The sequence below is a fragment of the Syngnathus acus genome, chromosome 24 (genome assembly GCF_901709675.1).
Source record: "Syngnathus acus chromosome 24, fSynAcu1.2, whole genome shotgun sequence".
NCBI lineage: Eukaryota > Metazoa > Chordata > Actinopteri > Syngnathiformes > Syngnathidae > Syngnathus > Syngnathus acus.
In genome coordinates, this window is record NC_051108.1 from 5,056,309 (window position 1) to 5,081,801 (window position 25,493).

The 25,493-nt window shown below is 36.8% G+C and overlaps 1 protein-coding gene across 4 annotated transcripts in view; it reads left to right on the top strand.

The window, feature by feature from the left end:
- Window positions 1-24,086, top strand: part of cnih3 (cornichon family AMPA receptor auxiliary protein 3) — a 28,964-nt gene extending 4,878 nt beyond the window's left edge. The window contains exons 2-8 of one of the 4 annotated variants that reach the window (XR_005096655.1): window positions 3,470-3,538; window positions 5,897-5,944; window positions 15,743-15,855; window positions 17,567-17,713; window positions 18,109-18,166; window positions 19,296-19,376; window positions 22,790-24,086. Coding sequence is in view for 2 of the 4 variants with exons in the window: in XM_037244919.1 (XP_037100814.1) it covers window positions 3,470-3,538; window positions 5,897-5,944; window positions 15,743-15,855; window positions 17,567-17,713; window positions 18,109-18,136 (405 nt within the window). In the remaining 2 variants the exon portion in view is untranslated. The remainder of the gene's footprint in view (window positions 1-3,469; window positions 3,539-5,896; window positions 5,945-15,742; window positions 15,856-17,566; window positions 17,714-18,108; window positions 18,167-19,295; window positions 19,377-22,789) is intronic. The other 3 variants (XR_005096654.1, XM_037244919.1, XM_037244920.1) reach the window with 3 other exon arrangements.
- The last annotated feature ends 1,407 nt before the right edge of the window (window positions 24,087-25,493 follow it).

The following is a 25,493-nucleotide window of genomic DNA, read 5'->3' on the forward strand; positions in this document are numbered from 1 at the left end:
AAAATTCAAAAGCGATAGAAGAGCAAAACAATACTTAAAGGTACCGTATTTTCCGCACTATAAGGCGCATCGGATTATAAGGCGCACCTTCAATGAATGGCCTATTTTAAAACTTTGTCCATATATAAAGCGCACCGGACTATAAGGCACAACATTGTGATTTACCGAAGTCAAATTCCTTGTTTGGCACGCTCAAACATGGCGTTAAAAACTCTTGAATCTTGAATTAATGCATCATGTCAGATTTTTAATCCAAATCAAATCATTCTCCATTTGATCTTTTTTATTTCAACTTCAGATGCAACAAATTACTTTATAATCACAAAATAATGATCCATAGTCTTTTTGATTCATGATTCATAGTCTTCAGCGGGCCACTTATGATTGATTTCATGACACAATGCTTCGGGCCAGTTTAAATTTAGGAATTTGGTCCATATATAAGGCGCACCGGACTATAAGGCGCACTGTCGGCTTTTGAGAAAAGTTTAGGCTTTTAGGTGCGCCTTATAATCTGGAAAATACGGTAGTTTGTCATTGTCATGGGATCCTCTAACTTCCCTTGTTTCTCTGATCATGAATTCTGGTAACATCTAGAATGCAAAAATGGCCGAGTCAAGCTACAGTAGACTGGTGCTGACAAGAACACAGGAGAATAGATAAAAGAGCTGAAGGATATGAGGCCAACATAACCTTTAGCTATCACCTCTGGAATGATGCATAGGCAAAGGAAGAGAAGCCATTGAGACTACAAAGTTTGCACACTGGGGCGTATCTGGCTTCATGATAGATAAGAATTTAAAATGATCAAATGTAAACAAAAGATCAAACCGATTGAGAGGGCGAGTTTCAGACAGCTATTGAAGAACCTGTAACGTTGAATCTAATAGTAATGGGCATGACAGTTCTTTTGAGTGTCCTGAATCATTAGAATCAGATGATTTAAAAGAGGAGTCAAAGGAGTCATTCACCGAATCATTAATCCCCCTTCAGAATATAAAAAAAAAAAATCTCTTGATGGATACGTCGTCGGCGTCCTTGGTGAATGATGAACCAATTATTCACTTCCTGAACTCGCCAATGAGAACAGAACGAATGTATGAATTTAGAAGATATTTTAATGCGAGAAGCTTTTTGTTTTATATGCTGGGGAAGCCCTGGCATGGAAAACAGATCGCCTCTTATGAAAGATGAAAAATAATTCAGACGGCAGTACATCAGTGCAGACCGGCAACAGAAAAGAAAATAGTTGCGGTTAGTGCACTCAGTCTGCACCGTCTTCATCTGGATTATTCATGTCTTTATATCATTAATGAAATAAAGATGAAGTATAATTTATTATTTTCCTCATAATGTCCTATTTTTTTTGCCTTTATTTCATTCGCTATGAGTAGCAGGGATAATTATCTGTCTGTCTGTCTGCAATGCACCACATTGTACAAGCGGAGGAAACATGTTTATAAATTACACAAGAAGAAACACAGTGAACTAAAGGCAAGTGTTGATAGATCTTTCCTCACACGCATGGTGGGAGTTTCCGCCATGTGCACTGAGCTGTGGATGAGTGAGACATCAAATGGGAAGAAATTCATTGGTGCTACAATTGATTGTAATCGCCATGAAGCAAACAGTCAACAGAGTTTTTGGCACTAAGAAATGCAGGTTAATGGAGGTTTGACGGAAAACTGGCTTGGCTCAGCATTGATCCACGTGTTCATTAACCCCCACTGGCTCCTCATCCATCATCCTGACTGCACGGTTTCTATTGTTTCATTGCACAATGCACATGCTGGAGGATTATTTGGCAGTTCCTTATCCTTCTTTCATTTTTCACTTCTTTTCTTTTTACCAAACACTCAAGCCGGAAATATCGTAGGACGGTTGCAGGAGACAAACTTAGTCATTCATCAAAAAGGACAAAGAAAAATCTTCTTTTTCTTATTCTTGGTTTTTCGTCTCTAATTCATTGCGGTGGAAAGTTAGACCCTGTGTTGGTAATCCCACAGTTGCGTGAACGTGAGAAGAGGGGCTGCGCCGTTGAGGGAGTGATCACAATCAATTTTAATTATGGACATTCTTCTGAATGTGGCATGCTTGTGGTGCACTAGATTCTGTCCCTACGTGGTCCCTAAGTGGGCATTTGGAGACCCCCACCCCAAACGGCATGATTTTAAAATTATATTTTTATTTATTGAGGAATGAAATAAATCGTGTTAGACAATCTGTTTACCGTGCTTCAGCCACGTGGCTTTAAATCAACTTTCTCCCATCAAATTGTCACTCGGGCTGGCACATCTCTTAGACACTCCTTCCCTAAATATTCAGAAAAGCAACCCAAGCTATAATATAAAATATTTCAATAATTCATATAGCATATATAGCATTCATTAGATCTGTCTACAGATTAATTTTCACTAAACAGATTACAAAATGCACTAATTTAATTTAATAAAAATATGTATTTTTATATCTTACATATGCTTCCAATTTTCCCTAGATAGCGTATATACTATTTATTAGATCTGTCTGTAGATTAAATTTCACTAAAGAGATTTACAAAATGCACTAATTTAATTGAATAAAATCTGTATTTTTATACCTTACATATGCTTCCAATTTTCCTTTCATGCCTCGCAGAAAGCCTGACAGCAGCATACAGAAAGCTCATCGGAGATGTCTGTGAGGAAACGATTAGTTTCATTTGATTTCCTCAGAGCGGAGTAAAGGGTTAACCGTGCCAACGCTGTTTATCAACATCAGGGAAACTGGCTTCTCCAGCTGTCTCCCTCTGCCAAGGTGTTCTGCACAGATACAGGCCCTGTAGGAAACATGAAAGTGATTAAAGCAGAAGCCAACTCACGGTTTATGCATTACCTTTGACCTCTGGGAAGTCTGCGGCAATGATTTTGATATTCCTTCCGAAGTCCGAGGATTAGTTGTCACATGGGAACTAAAAATATTTTGTTTTCCAAGCACTGAACACTTCCTGTTTAAAAATGTCAATTACGGTATTTTCAGTGGGTAATTTGAAACAAATAAAATAATCTCCCTTAATTTTTTCAATATGGTTGATTTGCATACATGATAACACTGCATAGGCAATCTCATCAGGCATGAGGATAGTCAAGGGGTAGCTAACACTAACAGAGGGGCAATGAACCAGGATCGTGCTTGGGATCCATTGGGTAATAACATGTATAAAAAGCTGCCTGTCAGTTCTGGAGTCAAGGGAAATAATCAGGATCAGAGCAAACCTCTGCCGTGTCTTTGAAGGTAATACATTGATGTGAAAAAATATATAAAAGGCGTGCCGCTTCTGTTTCTGCGCATCTTGTGTGATTTTTTTTTTTCCCATCAGGTGTGCACATACCAACACTGATTTGTTCTCGGATTCCGAATTGACATAAACCGCATTTTGATCAATATGTCAGTCATAATATATATATATTTTTTTTTTTTTAATTTTCAGATAACAGCTTTCGATGAGCTCCAGGCGGACTTTAAGGTGCCCATCGATCAAGGCAATCCACTCCATGCGGTAGGTGTGCTCTTTTTTTTATTTTATTTTTTTTATAAACATATTGTTCTTGTGTAGCCACAATTACCAGAACTACATTATCAGCTTTACTTTGTGACATTTTTAAAAATATTAATGTTCCTGGTTAGCTAATGGTGATATTTCAAATGCACAGGCTTGTTTCAAAATAAATGCTTACATGTTAGGAAGCATTTCCATCACCTTATTAAAACAACTTTTGAAGCCTATATGAGTATTTATATTTTTAGTGATGTAATCGTTGCCTAAAATAACACATATTTCAATCATTTGCATTTCAACCATTTTGTCTGTCTCTGAAGCTGTAACATTTGACTGCCACCTATTCCATGACTGTCATTTAATAATTTCAAAAGCTTAATCGTTAGATTCAAGCCATGAGCCAATCATGAAAATGTAAATCTCAAAACATGCCAACAGAACATGTTAAATTCTTCTTAGTTTGTAACAGTTCATAAATCAATATTTAATGGTTTATTTTTTTCAAGAAGACTGCTAGCAGAGCCCAACTTGTCAGAACTTCCTTCGCTACCAGAAAAAAAAGACACTTCACTTTCTAAGAGCCACCGGGTTCTATCGCTGGGTATTGGCGGTGAGCTCATGGGAAATGGAATTTCTGCAATAAACGAGATTGGGCGAATTAATTTCAATGCTGGTTTCCATAGCAACTCACTACTAACCATTTCAGTTTTATCATAATTGTGTTATGTAAAGTGAGTGCTCTGCATAATTTGCCACTGTTGCCTCATTATATTCATGGATACCTTTTACGTTCGTGCTAGCGTAGCGTAATATGTTCAATAACTTCTCATCTTTGGCATTTGTTAGCATGTCATTCATGCACAAGGCGCTCTGAAATAAATTTAGATGACTGTGATCCAATCCAACCTGTTGTTTATTTTCGCGTCTCTTGCTCATGTCACCAAGTACAAGTTACTTTTGCACCAAATTTACCTCCACTGCCTTCAGTCTAATTGCCTGCTAATTAGTAGGTAGTCTAGCTTGTTGCTAGTTTGATTGTTTGTTATTAGTACTACCGAATTTTACAATAGACTTTGATTACTGTTGGGATAATAATATTCAAAATACCGTGTTTTCCGCACTATAAGGCGCACCTAAAAACTTCCAATTTTCTCAAAAGCCGACAGCGCGCCTTATAATCTGGTGCGCCTTATATATGGACCAATATTGAGCCACTACAGCAGGCGAATCCAAATATATGGATTTATATATGGAGAAAGTTTTAAAATGGGCCATTCATTGAAGGTGCGCCTTATAATCCGGTGCACCTTATATATGGACAAAGTTTTAAAATGGGCCATTCATTGAAGGTGCGCCTTATAATCCGGTGCGCCTTTAGTGCGGAAAATACGGTAATGTGATTGTGGTGAATCAGGTCATCTTCAGGACAGAGGAAATGCATACTAAAAGGATCAGCTATTATTTTTTTTCCACTCTGTTCCTCTGTGAATTTTCTGTTCAGTTATGCCACCAGTACATTAAACATCAGAGGCAAACTTTCTTTTCCCTGAAATGACTTTTTCTTGTACTCTGAAACACTTAAAATAATGAAAAAGCAGCAAGATACATTTCATGGTCTTTTTTTTTTTTTTTTTCTTCAATCACACATTTATGGTAACTCTGAAATGAGGTAGGGTCCCATGTGACATTTTGGGATAAATGACAGAGAGAGTTGAAGACACGATTGTCTTGTAGACACACACACACACACACGATGTTTGGAAATGGAAAATATTTATAATTCATACGTAATAACAGCAGCCAATCATTTCCAATCAAATGAATTAAAAAACACTAAATACACACAAATGAGGAATGAATCAGGGGCATCTTTGAAAAATGTAACTCAAAGGCAGAATCTGTACATATACATAAATAAAGTAATACTTTTTATATAGAACGTCATTACAGGTAACTCGTGTGATTGTTATAATTATTCTGACACTGATAGAAATACTTAATAAATAGAAGCCAAAGTTATACACAACACATTCTTTAGAACTTGCAACACTGCGGGGAAAACCCAGAATGTGATGCTATGGGAGTTTATTTAATATTTGATGATGACGTTAAAAGCTTAAGTGAAATAGTGACTGCTCCGGTCAGCACTTTGGCGAGTGCTGATTTGTGCTTCAGAGGCTTTTTCCACATTATTACACAAGCTGAAAACATATTGTGAATACATTCACAGAATGTTTTTCTTAAATCTGTCTGCCTACGACTCAATCAAATCCAGCAAAATGTGAGAATCTGAAATTGTGTCTACTTTTTGTCACCCAAAAATTCAATTATTTTTTTTTATACTTTATTATCTCACAGAGAGAGAGACTGCGAAACATCGAAAGGATCTGCAACCTGCTGAGGAAGGTGAGCAGCTTACAGCCTACCTATTTGTTGTCATTATTAATAATATTTGTTGTTTTTATAATTTGAAAATTTGGAGTCAGTCGTGGAGCGGTTTATAATAACACACTGATGCCTCCTGTGTCTTCTTGCTTCATGTTGGACTGGCAATAAGGCAATACAAATTGAAAGGTGATATGCCCTGCAGAGCTATTGAGTGTGTGTGTGTGTGTGTGTGTGTGTGTGTGTGTGTGTGTGTGTGTGTGTGTGTGTGTGTGTGTGTGTGTGTGTGTGCGTGTGTGTGTGCGCGTGCGCGTGTGCGTGTGCGTGCGCGTGCGCGTGCGCGTGCGCGTGCGCGTGCGCGTGTTGACACTTAGCCTTGAGGATGCAGTTTGATGAAGAAATGAGGCCTCCTCTGTCCTCACAGTTTTAACGTGACATTATTCTCTCTGATGATCTGAAACGGTCTCTGGATCCATCCATCCATCCATCCATCCATCCATCCATCAAGTTATGTTCAATTACAGTGTTTACCCCAAGTATGATCAGAAAAAAAAAAGCATGCATATATTCACAGCAGAAATTAATGAGTCGGTGTAAATTGTGAGCACTGTAGAGAAGAAAATCTGAAAATCTGAAATACAGTAAAGCGTGCATAATTACGACGCAGAGTGCAGGATTAGGTTAGCAGCAGATTGGGAGCAGTGGGAGGAAACATGAGAATGAAGGCTTATGGATTTTGTGGGCACTGGGGAGTGATAGGACATCATCTTTCTTAATATTGTTATTTTTCTTTCGGTTGGTTGTGATGGTGTTGATGTAGAATTATTATGAACCGCATAATGTTAAAAGTTAATGATAAATAATGTAACAATATCCTTCAATCAATATTTTAGCAAATTTTTACAAATAGTATTATGAATAACTAAGTTTGAAACTGGAGACTAGTAAAAACTCTTCAATGGTAACAAAAATTGCTGTATTTTTTTAAAAGTGAAGACAATTTGTAACTTTAGGATTGACAGATGAAGTTGATGCACAATTTGTCTTCAGGGGCCACATAAAATGATTTGGCGGGCCATTTCTGGCCCCCGGGCCTTGACTTTGACACCTATGATCTACAGCAGGGGTGTCAAACTAATTTTCTTTCGCGGGCCGCATTGTAGTCATAGCTTCTTTCGGATGGCCATTATGACTGTCAATAAATGTATGAGCACCTCATATTATAGAGCTACATATTAAATTATATTATATATATATATCATATTAAAAGTGACAAAACAAACTGACAAATAACTCGTTTTCAAATCAGATGAGTAAAAACTGGTCAAATATTTAAAAAAAAGATATTAAAAGTGAAGACAATTTGCAATTCTAGTAATGACACACAAATTTGATGAACAATTTGTCTTCGCGGGCCACATAAAATGATATCTGGCCCCCGGGCCTTGACTTTGACACCTATGATCGACAGTATAATAATGAAAATCAGGATAAGCATTCTACAGGCTACCAAAAGAACCAAGGCGCCAGTCTTACGGTTCAACTGGCGCCAAATGAACCGTTTTCCCGATTCCTTGACAAAACAACAAAAAAGACATTTTCATCGCAGGGGAGACTTAAATGCAAAGTTTCCCCCAATGCATGAGGTGACTGAAGTGCCCTCAAGTTTTCCTATTCCCGCATTAAACAGAGTTCACAGAGGACGTTTTTATTCTGTTTTGTGGATGCCTGCGGCTGCGAAACAAGAGGTTGCCGCCTGTTTCTCCCCTCCTCTTTTATCCAGAGCTCATCTTCCCACTTGTGAACTATTCAGCTCACTCCAACTGGCACAATCACAGCATGGTGGTCCTGATTGGTTTGGGTAAAAGCTTTGGCTAATGGTTTTTTTTTTTTTTTTCATGCTGGCAAACTCACAGTTCCATTTAAAAACGAGCAGAAATTAGAACATGTGCCATTTTTTGGCTTCCCCGATAGTGAGTGGAGTTGAATTTTGTTTTTTTTCTTGTAAAGCAGCAGGGGTTTGGATGACAACATTTAGTTGTTGAGCTCTTTTGGTACAAATGTGAATGTTATTCAGCAATGAGCCGGCACGTTGTCACAGCAACTGGACTCATTAAAACTCGTATTTTTAGTTTTCTTGCTTTTTTTTCCACTTCTCTAGTTGAATGCACTCTCTGGTTCTTAGATGATCAAACCAGTGACTTTCATAAAATGGATGATGGGTTGTCCTGGTTAGAGACCCAATCCCCAATCAATGTGCCCCGCAAGTAGATGGTTGTTAGAATCAGCTCCTACATGTATCGATTCACCAAGATCAAAAAGTCAGACAAGTCCAACCAGGGGGAAAGACATGACCGCTTCAGAAAAGGCTTCAATGCTGATGTTACGAAAACCCCGCTGGTGGTTGAGATACTGCTGACCCTCAGAATCAATCAATCCACACAGTCATACTTTTGACTGCACTGTGCTGGAAGGTCGAAGTCTGCAGGGATGCTTTTTGTCTGAACAAAGCCCCCTTGGGTGCTTTGTTGCAGGGATGAAATAACTAATTAAAGAAAGTGGGTTATTTAAAGGATAATTACAATGATTGAATCTGACCTTGAACAAGAATAAAATGTTAATATAAACACTTTGAGTTGAAGTAAAAGCCAAACCGAATAAAATTTTTATTTGACAATTGATCCACAAAAATCTAACCTGTTTTCAGGTATTTCTATTCATATTTAAAATTTGGGATTTGATTGCAATCGGTGTAACCCAAAGTTACTGCATTTACTATAAAGCCAAGTAATAAATAACTTGGAAAAGTAAAATGAAAGATCAAATAAAACATACGGACATAATCACTCATAGGAAATTCCATATTTCTATTAAGACAACAAAAGTGATTCCCAGTGTAGCTTATAAAAGCACGATGTGTGAGTGAATGAGATCCCTCATGTGGGAACGGTGTAAATCAGTCATTCCGAATAATGAGCTTATGCGCAAACCACAGCGCTACGTTGCTCCCACGCAGTGTTAAGCAGGCAGGAAGTCCTCAGATGTGGAGAACACTGTGGAGGAATAGTGTCAAGATTGGAGAAAGGGAAGCGAAAGCACCACGCAGCAAAGAGGATAATAATAATAGGAGAGGCGAAATGGGGGAAGGGAACCCCGTCTTTGATAAGAAAATAGTTGCCACTAGGAGATGTGTAAGAAATGAATATTAATAATGCCATGACTCATGCTAGAGACAGTATACATTTACAGGATTACCACTGTTTCTCTGAAATATAATTATAATTAATTAATAAAATAATTCTACACACACACACACACACATATATATATATATTTTTATATATATATATATATTTTTTTTTTTAAATATATATTTTACATATACAGTAATCCCTCGTTTATGGCGGATAATTGGTTCCAAAAACCACCCGCGCTAAGTGCAATCCACGAAGTACGGTCACCAACAAGAAGTACTGGGCAGGCTAACGAGTTAGCGGAAAGATGCTAATTCATGATCGTGCTAACGCGCGAAAACGGACTTCTAAAGGAATGTAAACAAACATTTGGAGCAATACTACTTTGTCCTAAAAGTTAGACACAAGTTTCCTCAATTTAGTTTTATTTTGACTTTTAAATGTTTTTTTAATTTGGAAAAAAAATCCGCGATGTAGTGAAGCCGCGATAAATGAAGCGTGAAGTAGCGAGGGATCACTGTACATACAATGTGTTAAGATGGAAGCCCACTCCAATCTAAACCCAGCCAATCAGATTTGTGAGTCTAGTGATGATAATAATGGTGGTGGGTTGAAGTTCAAGAGGTTCCCACGAGATTTCCATGATGCTCTGTGATGTTTCACTACAAAGGTTCTTGATGCCGCCTCACTCTCATTCATTTTTGCTGTGTCCGTCATGCATCGCATCCATCTCATAGTCTGTTCCTCATGTCTTCTCTCTTCCAACTATGTCCACCCACCCCATACACACACACACACACTCGCACACCATTTATCTACATTGGCCATAGAATGAACGACAGCTTGGCTTTCTGTTGCTTTAATCAGTGAGATTGTCTGAGATGGTGCCACTGAGGACCTGTCCTGCATACTTTGATAAAGTTTGCCAAGACACATTGAAGGAAAGATATACAGATGGTGTCTTTTTATCTGTTTGTGAGAGAGTAAGAAAGACATTTCAAATTAAGTTTAACTGGGCTAGAAATATACGACAAAGGATTACCCAAGTTTGAATTCTTAACTGATCTTAAAACTCTGAGATGATTAAAGAACCCAATTGATTTGGATATGTTTATAAAATTATGATTATCGTAAAAAATTTCCTTTGTTTGACCATAGAAGACAACATTTGCAGGATACACATCAAATTCCTCAGTCCTCTCACATTTATTTTCGAACAAATTTTCTTCAAAAATTCAAGAAACCCACTTAACTACATTTAGTAAAATAACGACTTACATCTAGCATAAAACCCTTTCAAGGGAAAAACTCCAGATACATATATTTACAAATAGATACGATTTAAACATGCAGTTTTTTTTTTATTCCCTTCTACATTTCCCAGTTGACGGTGATGTTGCATCTGCTCCTCGTCTCACATCTCCACCCAAGTGTACGAAGGCGTTTAGAATGTAGCAAGGCCCAAAGCAGCTGTCCTGACAACTCATGCACAGAGGGAATTTCATCAACTCAATTGCAAAAAAGGAAACTTCAATTTCATGCCTATCAAGGCTGCCCTAGGGTTCAAAGGGCATCAAGTACTGCTGACAACAGCAGTTAGATGTTTCAGCCGATTATATATATATATATATATATATATAAAAACTCATATACAGCTCATACAATATTTAGGAAAATTTGTTTGTGGAGTTTCTTTTAACATGTAGTGAAGCTCTGTAAAGTTGAGGGTAGCAGTAGAATTGAAATTTTCTAGGTCATCACACAACACACATTCAAAGTTGTCATTAAAAGTCTGAACTTCACAAAATCTTTGGTAAGAACTCGAGCTGTGCTTCAACATATTCAACAAAAAAAGATTTGTGTGAACATTTCTTTCCCATACTGTCAATACTACCATAACATAATGCATCATTTATCAATGGACGTCTTTATGGCCAGTGAAGTAGTCCATAATAGACCCATGATAACCACATCAGGCATAGTGACTAAATCACAATGACACTATCACGCTAATTCTCCTTGAGGGCTGACTATGAAGTAACGCTTGTGTTACAGAAATGAAGTATAGCAGTGTGGCCCTGCCAAGCTATTAAAAGCAGAGTAACAAATGTGTGTGTGTGTGTGTGAAGGTCGTCTTAACGCAGCACATTAGTATGTGCTAGTAAATAAACAAATCAAAGTTATTTATTTATTTATTTATTTATTTATTCTATTTACAAGATATACATATATATATATATGGAAAAACCTCAAATTTGCCCCATTTTTGGTATAAATATATATATTTGCCCCATTTTCAGTATATACCGAAAATGGGGCAAATTTGAGGTTTTTCCCTCAAAGACCCAATTGCAATTATCTGTTATGTTTACAGAATTTCATCATCGGGTGTCATGAATGACCTTATAAATCATAGGTGTCAAACTCAAGGCCCGGGGGGCCAGATACGGCCCGCCACATCATTTCATGTGGCCCGCAAAGACAAATTTTGCATCGACTTTGTGTCATTACTAAAATTATAAATTGTCTTCACTTTAAAAAAAAAAAAGAGACATTGCTTACAATTCTTATTACCATTCGTCTTTTTAAAATATTTCAACAGTTTTTACTAGTCTCTGATTTCAAAACTAGTTATTCAGGGTTAACTAAATTAATCAAATAAATAATTGAATAAAAAAGTAAAAATAAATAAATAAATGATAAAATAAAAAAATAAAACATTGAATAAAAACTAGTTGTTCATCTGTTTTGTAGCCTATACGGTATATAGAAGACGTCGGCAATCATCATGGCCCTCCGAGGGAAACTATGACTACGATGCGGCCCGCGACAAAAATGAGTATGACAACCCTATAATATACATAAGTCATTGTGTTTGAAAAATCAGTCATCTTTACGGGATCACATCATCTAACTTTTATGTTTAACACCTCTCTGAGTGTAACCTAAACCCAAATTTTATTCTTCATGAGATAAAATGTAAGACAGCACTCTTATATTTCCCCAAATTGAATAGCACGGGGGTCCATATAATTAATATTGTCTGTGTGAGAGCAGTCACATTTGAAAAGCTCTCTAGTCCTTTTTTGTTAGCTGTGAGTGTTGCACTCGCCCAAGCGGGTGGCGGCCTGGCTAATTGGAGTCGGAGAGGCTGAGGGTAAGATGAGGCAACCCCGTGAGGAAGTGAATGAAACGTGGGCAGGCGTTCTCATTTAGCACGTTGCGGTAGGAGGTCTCGGATGTAATGAGAGGAAACACTTGTGCTCTGATTTACTGAGATCCCAAATGACAAATTGTGATTTTTGCATCAAATCTACGATTGGCAAGCATCTGTTGTTGTTTTTTGTATACAAGCTGATACTGACCCTATAAATAACATGCCAGAGCGATCACCGATACAGCTCATTAGTACTGCAGGCAAGAACTAGATCTTGTATAGCCGTGAAGGGAATCATGATGCAATGTCATCCATATTCAGTGGATGTACTGTACCTGCTTTGGAGCTACGCATCACAAGAGATGCTGCGGGTGAAAGAGAGGTTGGATGTGTCACTCATCATCTGCCATAGATATTGAAATTGAAGCAGATGATGATGCGCATTAAATATGGGCATGGGGGATTGTACAATTTTTTTTGATAGGATGCTATACACTTAAAAAAAAAAAAAAACAATTGCACGTGATTAAAATCTGTTAAAATAATATATCATTTGAATATTTTTGAGGAAAACAAAGTTATTGACATCATTTCTCTAGAAGTAAATAACTTTTTTTTTTATCCTTGTATAAGAATAGACTGATGAAATAAAAAGCATTTAGACTACCGTATTTTCCGGACTATAAGGCGCGCCTAAAAACCTAAAATTTTCTCAAAAGCCGACAGTGCGCCTTATAGTCCGGTGCGCCTGATATATGGACCAAATTCCTAAATTTAAACTGGCCTGAAGCATTGTGTCATGAAATCAATCATAAGTAGCCCGCTGAAGACTATGAATCATGAATCAAAAAGACTATGGATCATTATTTTGTGATTATAAAGTAATTTGTTGCGTCTGAAGTTGAAATAAAAAAAGATAAAATGGAGAATGATATGATTTGGATTAAAAATCTGATATGATGCATTAATGATGCGCCTTATAGTCCGGTGCGCCTTATATAAGGACAAAGTTTTAAAATGGGCCCTTCATTGAAGGTGCGCCTTATAGTCCGGTGCGCCTTATAGTCCGGAAAATACGGTACTAGAAATGCTCACTTTAAGATTTAAATGTTAAATTTTCAAGATTTACTAGACAGGCAGCAACACTGTATATTTCCTGTCAATATTTGGCCATGAAGCAAGTTCCTCACGAAACTGGCTAATGTGATTTTCCATTGATAATATTTCATTTACAGTGATGCTAAAAACGACAGCTGATTTCCCAGGGTGCATATTTTTTCTGCCATCAAACATCAGGGTTATAGCTTTGCGAATTACCGTATGCCCAAGTATAGTAATGCTGTCTATCATCAGACACCTCCCAGGAGTAAAATTACATTTCGGATTACTGCATGACTTCGCCAGTGATACGGCTCAGTAGTGGATCAGATGGATTCTAGGACAGCCTCCGGGCACTCTAACACTGCAGCGAGGGACACAGAGCTACAGTCCCAGATGGACACGGTCCCAGATGGGCACCTCTGTCAACACACTCACTCACTCATTTCAAATAGTCGCCAAGCAATTAAATTTAATGTGTATGCTTCTGTACACTTTCACACTCACAATATTCAGTATCATTTCTCCACTCCTCATAGTTTGCAAATCTAAACTAGTACAGAAGGGCGTCAAGTTTATTATATTATATTATATTATATTATATTATATTATATTATATTATATTATATTATATTATATTATATTATATTATATTATGATGTCAGTGCAGATAAAAAGCTTTTGAAAAAGCATTGTCCTCTTGCTGGGAGTTTAAGATCAGGAGATGTTTGAGAATAATTGGCCTTTTTTTGTATATGTGAAGCCCTTTGTGACTTGTTTGTGATTTAGGGCTATATAAATAAACTTGGCTTGACTTGACTTGACTTGACTTGACTTCAAGAACAGGTAAACCCTCGGCAGACGTTTGTGGTACTTTATATTGGATGATGATAATCAAACAGCTGTTCATGCAGATAAACAACACACATGCTCAAACATGAATGAATTTTCATGACACATAAGGGGACTTCTCATTTGGATTCTGTTTGTTGTTTGTCCTTCCAAAGTATTTATAAAGTTGGTTTTTACACCTGGCCAAAACCATATTTGAGGAATATAGGTCAAAAGTACTTTATCAGTCTTTGCACTTTAGTTTGACTGTTGCTACTCAACGTGTTGGGAACAGAGGAGGAAAATGTGAAGCATATTGTGCTTGTTTTTTAATGAGCTTTTTGTTCATACGAGGAGTGGGCAAGTGTTTTCGCACTCATCCATGCATACTGTATTACAAGGGAGGAGGGGGGTAATGGATAAATTTAGGTTTGGTTTTAACAGCTTTTTTTTTTTTTTCTCCTCCATGTCTGCTGCTGATGGGGAGCTTTTCTCAGGAAATGTGTCCTTGTGCTTTTATAAAGCTGTGCAGCCATTTGAATAATGCATCCAGAACACACTTTACAGCAAGGGACATGTTGAAAGTCTAACTATATTATTGCAAGCACTTGCATAAATAAGTGAAGAAATATTTGTGTATTAGCCATAAAGCAAGAGGACAATGCTTTTTCAAAAGCTATTTATCTGCACTGACATCATGATATAGTATAATATAATATAATATAAGTAATACAGTGCACATTGCATTCAGTAAAACTAATATGAAAGAAAGTAAGCAGCTTTCACGCGTGGATCTGGTGAGGTAGTGACCCCATATAAATAAAGTTTATTTGAGGCCACAGCCTTCATGGACAAGAATAATATTTGGATGACTGAATAATTTTTGTCATTACATTTGACATTTCGTAAATCTTCAGCCATGATTCGAATGTTCAATGCCGGGTGAATGATAAATTGGAAAACTGTGAATGTCATTTCTTTGAATCTTACTTTGTGAATTCCTGGCTAAGACTTATAGAATTATGCAAGGAACGGCATATTTCTTTTATAACACTCGCATGTGTTTATGTGCTTTTACAACCATAACTCAGATAATTTTTTTTAGTTAAGCTTGGAAGGACTTTTCATATGACTGAACTGAAGCGGGTCACTAACGGTGAAAACGACCTTAAGCATCACATGGAGGACTACTTGTTTGACCTGAATAATTATAATTATTTGGATAAAAAAAAAAATATATATGAACATGTTAACACATACTCCCAGGGCTTGCATTGTTGTTTTTTGTTTTTCCTCGTACTCCGTTGCCCTCCAAAATTGCTCATAGTGAAGTAAGCATGAGTCATTGCTTATCTATATGCATCCCCTGATTGGTTGGTGACCAAAAGCTTTAAGTGGAAGATTATGAAGCTCGACAACCTGGCTGAAGCGTTAGCCATTAAGTCTCTCAAACTGTGGACAGAAAAAAAGAATTCTTGACCTCTGTGACTTATTGTCCTTTTTTTTTGTCTCCCTATCTCTGTCCGTCTTATCTTTTAGTTGGTGCTTCCAGAGTACTCGATCCACGTACTCTTCTGTATCATGTTCCTGTGTGCCCAAGAATGGCTGACTGTGGGCCTCAACATCCCTTTGCTCTTCTACAACACATGGAGGTGAATATTGTAGTCGTAAATATTGTCCTTTTGAATTTGGATTCGCTGATTTGAAATATTGACTAAATTTAAAAATACTGACTAAAATTATTTAATATAAGGGGCAGTTTCTCAAAATGGGGACATGTCTTTTAGCTAGTTAAAAAAAGTCATCATCTATCATTTTTGAATGATATAAATTATATAAATTCATGCAAAAACTGGTTTAAACACCAAAACAAAGGGTGCCTTATTAATTTAGGCTTTAACCCCCAAGGGTGTATATATTCTACGTTGAAAGAAAAAACAGCAATCTTGCTCCTATAAATGCGCAGAAACTAAAGTATTCAGTTTCAGATAGATATTACATTTCCAGAGCCACCCCCGAGGCATCAAGTGGAAATTGGGTCACCATTAATTCTTCTTTCGCTGTCATCATGACTGTTCTTCCCGTCAGTGTTATATCAATGCAGGGCGCCAGCAACCTGATGGCTCTGAGCTCAGCTGGTTGTTGTTGCAAAGGAGAGGAGAGTCTCGGAGAGAAAACACGTCTTGCTGTTTCATTAATTGGAGACTGTGCCAGATGCCTTCTGGCTACAGATGTTGCTTCCCATGCAGCTAAGAGATGAGAAGACAGGGGGAGGGAGAGCAAGGCAAGGATGGAGAGGAGAAGGAGGAGCAGCTGGAGGCTTGGACGATGAGGCAGAAGAGAAAACATGGGAGTGATAGCTCATCTAGACAAGGTGATTTGGTGGAGAGTGGCATTGATGGAGAGCCAAATACACACATCTCCTCTACATGGGAGTGTACTGCATTGGCATGTGCGTGATACTCAAGTGATACTCAAATGCCTCCCGGGTGGACGGAGAATGCCAACGTTGAATTTTAGTCATTAAAGGGACCAGCAGCCAATCAAAGTTTTTAGCTCCTGAGATGTAATAGTATGATATCACTTTTTTTTTTTTGTATTCTTTGGTTCCCTGCTTTATCAATGCTGTGTTTACTACGTTCAGACCATTATGGTCAGATTTCAGCATGTCAAGTTAGAACTGCATAGTCAATTGCATAACAGTATGTGATTAATCATACACTTTTAAAACTAACAAATAATATTCACGAGTGCCAACGTGTTTTGTTTTTCTCCGGAAATTAAGAATTTACTCGTTATGCCAGTAAAACACATTGTTACAAATCCTGTTTTGTTAATAGAATAGAATAGAATAGAATAGAATAAAATAAAATAGAATGCCCTTTGTTGTCATTTTACAACTTAGTTGTACAACGAAATTTGGAGAACTTCTCCTTTTCTACATTACAAAAATTTAAAAAAGTATAAAAGAAGTCTAAGAATAAAAGTGGAAGATCTTATCAACTCAGGTCTATGTGTTGATACACACATGTTCTGTATCTCATCACTTGGGGTCCATTAAAAAATACATTTGCGCTCTGCGTAATGAAACAGGAAGAAAACATCTCTTTATACATTTCTTGGAATTTCTAGGTCTTAATTACATCTCGCTGGAATGGAGAATCTCCAGGATACCTCCCGAGATGCCCCCAAAATAATTCAGCTATTAATATTCCATTTGTTAGAGTCCAAAATTACATTCCTTATGGACGTGAGCGAGCTTATCTTTATTTTTTACTATTTCCTTGTCAGCATATTGCATTTGATCACATCTGAAGTGTGGAACAGGTCAACTACCCGTGTCGTGTTCTTTCCCCTCTGCGGTAGGTACTTCCATTCCCCAACGGATACCAAGGAGTTGATCTACGATCCGGCTTCGGTAATGAACGGCGACACCCTCAAGTTCTGCCTGAAGGAGGCCTGGTGCAAGCTGTCCTTCTTTGTCCTGTCCTTCTTCTACTATCTCTATTGGTGAGCATCCAGAAAAACGTGCGGGAGCTGTATCGCAGGTCAAAGAGTCGATAAAGAGCGGCTGCAGGTAATGCAAGGATTCAAAACAGAACTAGACCGAGGGTTACTGAATTATACTCGAACATTACAAGGTCTGGCTAAGTGCAACTCACTGAATAAAGTAACCATTTCTCTAGCAGTCACATGCAAGTTCAGGTGTGCTAAGATAGTTAGGGTGTACTTTTCGGTTTATGCTCGCTAATGCATGTGATGTTGAGAGAATTTGATTCTTTACTTCATTGACAAGCACTTGAAGAATTATCACGTTTATTGAAATGTCATTTTCTTGCTCTTGTCTGATGCTGCTGATAATAATCACTACGGATTTTGTTCCATGTGTCATGTGGGGGCTGCAGTGTGTGGAACCTGGAAATATCCCTCTAATAGCTCTTACAAATGGGAACACTTAAAAAGGTACCATCCTTACATTTTTAACCTTATATTCATTTCTTTATTTGGTTTTTTTTTTTATAATAATGCAGTTGCGTTATTCGCCATACTTTAAATGTCTCATTTACGTGCCAATAAATACTTCTGCTGCAATCAACAGTATTTTTATTAGCCACAGTATTAGGTACACCATCTATCTAATGAGAACTACCCAAATATATGTATAAAAAAAAATATTTAGTGTCAGCTGCCGACACATTAGACTATACATGTTCATAGCCAAATTGGGTATAAGTATTTCTTTTATTAGCTCACATTTTATTGCCTAAGTGTACCTAATTTTGTGACCAGTAAGTGAATGTGTGGCTTCTAGCTGTAAAGTGTTCATGTGATTTTTTTTTTTTTTTTTTTACAGCGCCATGTCCAAGTGTAGTTTGTTTTACTACTTACAGCTCTCTGCTAAATTTATTTTTTATTTATTATTTATTCATTATTTTACGCATTAATTTGCTCTTGTAAGTGTGTGATAATAATGTCGATACTTTAAAATAATATTTTGGTTAAGAGAAAAAATTATGCAGCGGTTGTGCTTGAAGCCCCCAGTGAACGATAATGTCACAATTTTGATCTTTGAATCTTGACCAAAACTGTTAATGAGGACGATTAGAAATTGGGTTACCGCGTCAAATATCATCAACGTCCAAATTAATGGGATATCTTTTTGAATGAAAATTTCAAAAGTTGTTTTTCCCCCCCACATACTTCTAAACTATTTTGACTCCCAAGACTTTGCTGTGCTCCTTTCTGGCTTGTTAAAGTGATGGAAATACTTCAGGGATTACTTATTTAGTCATATGTTGCATTAATTTTTTAAGCTTAGCCGTCACAAAAAGCATATTTTTTTATTTCTCAGAAGTTTTGTCCTTGGGAAAAATTCTACAAATGCTTAACTCCTTACTAAGGCAAGTTCAAAGAAAATAAAGTAAATTGACTAAGCACGGCTACGGTAAACAGGTTTTGCGTTGGAATATTGATGCAGCCATAAATTAGATCAAATTGGGTAATTATATTTTCTGAGATACTGGCTGGCTTGTTGTAAACATTCACCTTTAACTTGAAGCACTTGGCTTACCTCTGTCAATCTATCCTCCAGCTCATACTGGACGTACTTGGTGTTTTAAACGACCGCTGGCAGCAACAAAAGCAGCACTGAGGTATCTTTAAGAAATGCTAGGTGATGGTCATTTTCACTGAAACTCTTTTTTCTTTTTTAGCTCTATAAACCAAAAGAAAATTGGCCACATGACATTTAACTTAACTTTATTGCTTCCAGAATTTTTAATATTGTTCAGATTTATTTCAGCACATTAAATCCAGTCGTAAAAATTGATTGAACTGGATATGAAAGCTGCACTTTGTGGCCCATTTTCTTGTTACACTAACACTGTAGTTTCTGCATTTGTGTTCTATTCACAATCTGGCTGTGATATTTGCACGGGATGATGAATTCAGAGGATTCACTTACTTTCACCATCTACACGACTTTTGCTTTTTAGCTGACTGGGAAAGAGGCGCAATGCACCCTGGGCTGGTCACTAGCCAGGAAAATTGTCATGTTGGTGTCACAATGGCTGCACAATAACTGCATTCACAAGTATCTTGTTTAGTTTGATGAAAAATGAATTGGAGTGGGCCCGCTCTGCTAGTCTGAATGTTATCATCCCAACCGTGGTGCAGACAAAAATAAGTGGAACGAGATGCTTTTTCAAGTAGCACCTATCGTTTTTTTAGTTTTTGCTTAGACTTTTGAACACAGATTTGAGATACGCAGACTTTATGGTGGTAATGAATCTAATCACCTCAACACAACAAGAAGTAGTTTAGCAGATACCATTTGTGAAAGCTTCAAGCTGTTTAGTGCTACTCCCAGTTGCATTTCAAACTATAAATAGAATAAAGAGAGTTGTTGTGTATTCAAAGCAACTACTTTAAGCAGTAGATTGAACACAGACGATATAAGAGTACTCACGGTCAGATGTTCTTTATCCTCTGCAAAGAATGACCAATATTAGTGCTGTACTGATGAGCTGAAAGAGAAGTTGAGATGTCTAAGTGGACAGTACATTATCTGACAAAGCAGCAAAATCATGCAATATAACAAAAACTTTTTTTTTTAATTTGTCATTACTGTAACTTTTTATAATGTACAATATTATAAGGCCTTATTTCTCTTTAAAATATATATATAGCTTGACTAACGACATTCCCATCCATTTCCGTGGGACAAGATGATTTGAGATATGAGTGTTTTGAGTTGTGATTACGCATTAAATCAAACTCGTATCTTGGGCGTAATGTTATTTAACATTAAAAATCAGGAAATACGTCTGATTGACGTTTCTGCATAGTAAAAGGTGCACTCGGTAAAACAGATTTAAAAAGCATTGTGTGACATTGCAACTGGGAAAGATAGTCAAGTCAACAAACAACATATTCAATCCGGCCGGGATTTTTGGGGGGGAAAATACAATGGTCGCACAATACACAACAAAATGGTGCAACCAGGTAGTCTGCTGATAAAAATGTTTTTCCTCTAATGTGTTCTTTCTGTCACAGGAATGTGTCACTCTCCTCTCACTAATTGACTTCCCTTCCCTTCAACATCATTTCTCTGTCTGATTTAAATATTATGTTGGATGCTGTTCCAATGGGTTTTGTAAATATGGGTTGTTTATTTTTAATACACTTGCTTTTTTCTGTGCTGTTAAAATCTGTGTTTTATAGATTCACCACACTCACACGAATCTTTGGCTCATTTACTTGACAGATGTGTAAAGCTAATGAGACACGAAATGAACGACATCTGTCACTTCATCGTGAAGCAGCCAAGAAATTAGCTCACAAGACGGAATTGTATTTTAGTCTAGTTATTAGTCGTTCTGTATGAATTTATTATTTTCCCTGAGAAGGGATTGGTTTGGACTACTAAATCAAACAAGCCAGAATCCATTTACGCTCTTCTAATCATGCTAGTCTTGACTCAATCAATAATTACGATTTTCAAAACAGAAGCTTATTCACCTCATATTTTCACACAACTCAAAGCAGAACTGAGCCGTCTCAGTTTTCAGGTTCCAGTCTCCTTCACTTCTGATGAATGTTCTTTTTTATAACCCATTTTCAAGCTGCAAAATCTTATTTACGTCCTTCTGCATTTTCAGTTTTATATTCATGAGTGGACATTTAACAAAAATGTCGCAGGCGGGAGCACTGAGGATGAGTACAGAGTCATTAGTCAACTCTGCTGATCTGTTCTTGTCAATTCACAGCTCAAGTGTTAAATCCGCAATCTGTGGAGTCATTTTATTGTACACCGTATTGCGGGAGGAACGCACATCACTTTGCAGCTTATGGTTTTGTACCTTCTCGGTGGTATTATTTTGCTTTTTAATTGCAACTTTGTGACTTGCTTTCTTTAAAACCCCATTACCCCTAATTAAAATACTACTGTTGCTGAAGATTTGTTAGGTAGGCCTCCAGATAAAATTGATAAATGTGAGGACCTAGTTCGGCCATTCCAACAACATAACGATAACAATGCTAAAGGATCATTCATCAATAACTGTGGCAAGAAAAACATACCACCTAAAGTCCCGAAGACCTCTCAGCTTAAGTCAAGTCAAGTTTATTTATATAGCCTTAAATTACAAGCAGTCTCAAATTCTTAGCTTTTGTAGCAAAGTATTACATGATGGAGATAAACCTTCCCAATTCCTGAAGATCTGAACCAGCGTGATAACCACAAAGGCATTAGCCTCAGCTCAATCGGGCCAACAATGTTAACAGAATAAGATCGAAGCTTGATAACATCGAAAGGAATGTCCAAATGGATTTAGGGCTGAATGAACTCAGTCTTGTTCTTAGAAAGATGGAACAAATAAAGACCTGCAATCTCACTGTAATTATCACTTTTATTGATCTAAAAAAAAAAAAAAAAATTCCATCCCATACGAAAGATGGAAAATGCTAAATAATCTTGAGAGCAATGCTGAGAAACACTATTTTTGTTTTGTACAGCACTTTTCTGTGTTGATTTGTGATTGATTTGATCAATATACTACCATATTTATAACACTATATGGATATGTAGTGTTGTAAATATGGTAGTATATTGATTATTGAATATGGATATGTAGTGTTATAAATATGGTAATATTACTGAATACAGCTGATTTATGGCAAATTGAATATTGGAAATGTACGTATATACAATATGATAATATATATATATAATATTTGTACTATGAATTGATAAAAGAGATAGGGGGGTACGATTGTAAAAGTTCCTTAACTTCTTCCCACTCCTTTTTGAGCTGTCCTAATTGTCCTAAACGACTTGCTTGGGACATTTTGTTATTGTCCTGTTTTCTTTTTTTCTTTTTATATTTTACTGATATCTTTTCCTGCTTTTAAGCTCGAAATAAAATTGATAATAATAATAAAAAAATAATTTCAAATAACGTCAGAAAACAACATTTCTTCTGCACTTTATTTTAGTACAGTATAAATATCGTATCTTAATCATACTTGAACAATCAACAACAAAAATATCCACTCAATTTCTTTTCCCTCGTTCTTGTGTTTCAGTATGGTCTACTCCCTGGTTACCTCATAACTGACCGAAGAGACAAAAAAAAGCCTCTGGATACACAAACTGCCATTTTTACAAGAGTGCTTTTTTTTTTTTTTTTGTGCCAGAGACATAAACGCTTCCCTTTCAACTCGAAAGGGATTCATGCTCGACTATACATACAAAACTACCATTCACAGTTTGATTGGTCAGAACGAGTTGATGTGAACTCTTGCATATAAACATTCACGTGAACAGCTTCCTCTAGGTTGGTGCAATTAATTTACTGTTTGGTAGCAGTGATGGTAGCGCACAGGATGAAAAGCACAGTAGCATTTGCACAGTTTGTCTCAGGCACAGCAGATCCAGCACGCCCATCCCGCTTCGGAACCTCAACGACCGTAGCAACAGTGAGTCAGAAACGGAGGATGCGTGGATGAACTGGATCACACTGCGAAAGAAAAAATAGTTTCGGGGAGGCACATAAATACATTAGGACGGCGTGGTGGGCATTTTGATGTACTCTTTGTCCAAAGGCTTTTCCAGTGGAAACATATAGAGCAAATGCCTTCATGTTGTTTTCGTGTTGTTCTATGAGAAACGTTTCTAAAACTCCCAAATAAATGATCGAAGTCTACACACGCATTTGCACAAATCGTGTATTTAATCTTGCACAATGTTTGCGATATTGGGCTGTGTGTTCATGATCATGTATGATGAAGTCAGACACACCGATGAAGGTCTTCCATTATGTAAAATTTCAAACAGGGAAGCTACTGTATGTTACAATTTTCTAGTTCTATTTCAACAAGGGACCAAAATTCTCTTTGGATACTAATTTATTACGCCAAGTGTGAGATTTTATTGCATCCACGTTTAGCTTAATGATTATTTCTTCCAGTGTTAAGAATGATGAATGTGGTAGAAATTGACATTTTGGAATGGAATCAGTCACACATTTTGAATCTAATAAAAGCAACTGTAGCAGCTGATGTAGGCCACACCTCCACTGACACAAATCACACCACCTATGCTTGCTATAACACACAATTCCCTTAAAGTAAGATTAATAGGTTACATAACAAATATCTAATTTTGTCAATGCAGAGCGGATGTTTCCCAAATATAGTTTGCATCCTCTGTCCTACTCCAAACACCTCCCATTCCCATTTCCGTCATCAACACGGAGTAGATTGGAAATCCTGCAGTTCCCCCCCTGTATTTTGTCCTATTCCAATTCTGGCATTTTCTATCCTGACTGTGTATGTGACTTTAGATATTGTTTATGAAATAAACATATTTTAAAATCAAAAATGTATGTTGTTTTTTGCATTATATTGTAGATGTAAAAATGTATTCATTAATTGTATATATATATATATATATAATTGTAGATATAAAAAATATATATTATATATATATAGTAATAAAAAATTATTCAGTCATTGTTTTATATATATATTGTAGATATAAAAAATATATATATATATATATATATATATTGTAGATATAAAAAATTATTCAGTAATTGTTTTTTTTCTTTAAAATATATATTTATTTATATATATATATACTATATAAAATGAAGAAAAAGGCGGTTAATGATATTGATTGTTGATGCTGATATTGATATTAATAACTGATTGAAGATTGGTTCAAGCAGGTGTGACTGAAACCAAGAGATGAACTGATGTACGCCTGTGTGTGAGTGTGCGCTTGTGTGCATGTGTGTGTGCGTGCAGGTGTGTACATGTGTGTCTAACCCATGGCAGACGCAAGGTGACAGATTGGTGACAACCTGTCTTCTGACTATGCACTCCATAGCAATTTTTATATATATCATCATAATTGAAGCAGACAGCCGCTGCTTACCTTCCGACCCATCATCATGTGCACGTGTTTGTTCCTGTGTGTTGGCATGAATTTCGATTTAGAATCCCCACCTCCTGCATTAGCCCCCCCGTCTCTTTTTCCAGAGGTCTTTGCCAGCATCAAGCTTTCATCTTAAAGCTGCGGAATGACACTGAGCTCTTGTCCCGCGGCACTGGCACACAGTGCTCAGCTTTCTGGAACCTCAGGTCTTTCCGTAGAACTTGTCTGTTTCCTCAGCTTTTCACAGCACGGAAGCCCATTTTAATCCCCTTCTGCATAGAACTGAATCCCACTCATACATATTGATACTTTTTTTTCCTGTGGAGAGAAAAAAAAAGGCCCAATAAAAAAAAGACTTTGAATGCTATTCTCAAGTATAAATTATAAATGATAAATCAAGTTGCTTACAGTGCACTTGTTTCCTCCGGTACTTAAATGTGCCATAAGCGTGTCAGAGCATTGCAAGAACATCAAATTAACTGCCCGACAGCTCTGAACTGATTTGTGTCTGCCAGACACATTTAACCACCTGGGAACATTTACAATCATTGCCGCAAATCTAAAAATATTACGAGCAGATCTGACAGTTGAAATATGGGAAGACTCTGTTGTTGAAATAGTCTGAGTTTGTAGAATCCAACGAAAACACCTGGCAGCAAGTGTAACTAAAGTAAAATTTAGAGCCATTGTTTAACATAAAACTCTCTGATTTTTGTAGTCCATTGTAAAAACAGACTGATTATATTTTGTGACATTTGCAAACATCTAATTTGACTTATTTTATCCGATCAATCGATGGAGTAATCGATTGACAAGTCAGAAATTTGATTTTCATTGTCAATCATCACA